General features: G+C 42.2%; 1 protein-coding gene across 2 annotated transcripts in view; it reads right to left on the bottom strand.

The window, feature by feature from the left end:
* LOC108747167 (suppressor of lurcher protein 1) overlaps positions 1–2760 on the bottom strand; it is a 274868-nt gene that overhangs the window by 7095 nt on the left and 265013 nt on the right. For both annotated transcript variants that reach the window (XM_018484468.1, XM_018484469.1), the window contains one exon: positions 1918–2125. In XM_018484468.1, the coding sequence (XP_018339970.1) occupies positions 1918–2125 (208 nt within the window). The remainder of the gene's footprint in view (positions 1–1917; positions 2126–2760) is intronic.

The raw sequence follows: 2760 nt of genomic DNA, 5'->3' as shown, positions 1-2760 counted from the left end.
GTAGCATAATAATATTCTATTACCACCTCATCGAGTATAATTAAAGACTGAGGTAGTGTTGCCTGGCAGATAAATAGAGATGATAAGTAAGATTTATGCGGCCATCTAGCTGTTAAGCGGCGACACATTCACGGTGAGATAAATAATATATCGCTGCGAAAAGAAATATTGATGTATGAGCGATGGGATGCTATTATCGGAGTAGGATATACATATATATGGTAGGGGATAGCATGCAAGAATGAGAATAAGAGGTAGAGGTAGAGGTAGAGGTAGAGAGAGAGAGAGAGAGAGAGAGAGAGAGAGAGAAAATGAGAGAGAGTCCGCACTAGTTGGTCCTATGACATAAATGGCAATTCGGATAATAGATCATTATTTCCCGGTGTGCTTTCTTGAGCACGAGCATAACCCAAAGCGTCTCGAGAACTGTTTACCGATGGCCAGATTTACGACCGAGTATGCATCTTTTTCCGTGCCGCGCGTCGACGCTGGTAAAATACATCTACGAGTAAAGCATCGAAGGCGCATTTCGTTCAATCGAACTCTCGTTTCGTTGCTTGAGGGTCGGCGATATTTACGATTACCGTTTTCCGAAGTAGGGAAAAAGGGAAAATCTTCCCACGCGCGATCCGGCGCGGCGGCGCGGAAGCTCGACGTGAAGCTCGCGATAAATAACGCGGCGAGAGACGTCGCACAGCCGATGTGTCGGCCGTTGTGAAATTATTAATTTACAAAGCAAGCCGCGTTACCAACCGATCGACCGACCGGAGAGCGACATCACGGAACAGCGAATTCCGCCCCGATGTTCCTTCGTCGGGATACACGGTAGTGGCGCCTGGCCGTGGCGCCGTGTGCGACAAACGAGCGTACGCCGCGTTGTTATAAAATTCGACAGAAATTGGCGAAACATGATTAATTAGCGGCTTCCGGTAATGAACGTAGCGTTACGTTGCCGCCGGAATATTGATGGTCCTGCGATTTAATACGACCCAATTAGGAGCAGCTATCGTATGACCCCAGCACACCGATCCTCCCTCTCGCCATCGGTCGTTTCTCGACCAAGCACCGTTTCTCTTTATTTTTCATGCACATGTAACAGTCATCGCTCTACCTCTTTCTGTACATCTGTCTATCTCGTTTCGCTTGTAATGTATAGCGCGGATCTTGCGCTATACATCGCCATACATCGTTATATTATTTTCTAACACGTTATATTTCTTGTTACTTTGGATAATGGGTAATATGCTCGTTAATAACGGTATGCGGCGTGGTTGACATGTAATTGCCTCTGTTTCTCAGGTATTGGTTACTGAACCTTCATCAGGGCTCCCTTCATGTTTCAATAAGTAGCTGAGAACTTGGATGCAGTTTGATATAACGAGCCATCCCAACTCCTGTAATGATTTAGAATTGAGAAGCGCTATCGATTCACCTTCACGGAAAGATTTCTAAATTTCTTTAAAGGCGGTCGCATTGTGTCTATCGAATCTGAGATGAGACGAAGCACGTTTATACCCTGTTCTTAGGGTTAAATTCGATATTCCATTGTATAAACGCAAATCGTCTGGTTTCTTTCGACGTTATGGAGAAACCCTCAGGTAATCAATTTAATTCATTATCGAAGTACCTGAAGTGTAAACGTTTCATTATTTAACGGCGATTTTTGCGTTGGCACAGTTATTATTATCTCCTTTTAATTTATCTTCTTTTCCCGTACAAATATTATTATTCGCGTTAATTAATTTTCATTTCTCATTATTATTATATATGCTATCACACACACATACACACACACACACACACACACACACACACATTCGATGTTGCTTAAAATTGGTCATATTATCAGGCTGTACCGCATTCTTGAAATGTTTCGAAAAAGCAACGTAAAAGGATTTGCTTGTCCACTGGACTTACGGTAGCACTCCCTCAACATCGAAGAAGTGAAAATGAAGGTGAACCCGTTCGTTAGATTGACCATTGAAGAAGTAGTAGCATTCCGTGGCACGAGGATACAGTCCAGGATAATTTGGCGACGTGAATGTACCGTTTCGGGTCTCGTTGCTGTTGAAAACAAAGGCACACGGATACTGCCCCTCCTGCCGACCTGTCGTTATACCAAAGTCTGAAACAATAAAGTGTATTTGTAAGTGCAGTGGAACTTGAAAAACGGATCGATATTCATGCGAGTGATAAAGTGACTCGAAGGCATCTCTTTCTCGTATTTTGACGATTTTTCTCTTTCAAACTGTTCTTTGGTTGTTCGAACGTTATAAGATTATTATCACCGTGTTTATCAGAGAGGAAAAGAAAGAGAGTGAAAAAAATTGATTCAATTTATGGTACTCCAACAGCGTGAAAAAGGGCACGAATTTTCTCGTTGTTTTTTTCGTCATCACAATTTATTATCCGCGCACACTTCATTATTACAGAGGCGTTCATAATCCCTCGAGCAGCTTAATAAATATTGACATGCACTAATGGCTGGCTGCGCAACGTAATACAAATCATTGGCAGTACAATTGTGACATTGTAATACGCCCGAGAAATATGAATAATATCGAAGTAATTACTAATGTATTATTAATCGACAGCTTGAATGCAGACAGCGTCGAAATCGAATATTAAAGCGCGAGTTTCGGTCCGCTCGTGCGTGTAAAGCCTTCTCCGCAATACTCCTATAATTACCTCGATATAAAGTCTATGACGTACAATGCCTCTTATGCTACAATAGATGGGGTTTGATGATAATAATATCTG

This window comes from Trachymyrmex septentrionalis, unplaced genomic scaffold (genome assembly GCF_001594115.1).
Source record: "Trachymyrmex septentrionalis isolate Tsep2-gDNA-1 unplaced genomic scaffold, Tsep1.0 scaffold196, whole genome shotgun sequence".
In the NCBI taxonomy this organism is placed as follows: domain Eukaryota; kingdom Metazoa; phylum Arthropoda; class Insecta; order Hymenoptera; family Formicidae; genus Trachymyrmex; species Trachymyrmex septentrionalis.
The sequence above is the reverse complement of the archived record's forward strand: the minus strand, read 5'-3'. Positions and strand labels throughout refer to the sequence as shown.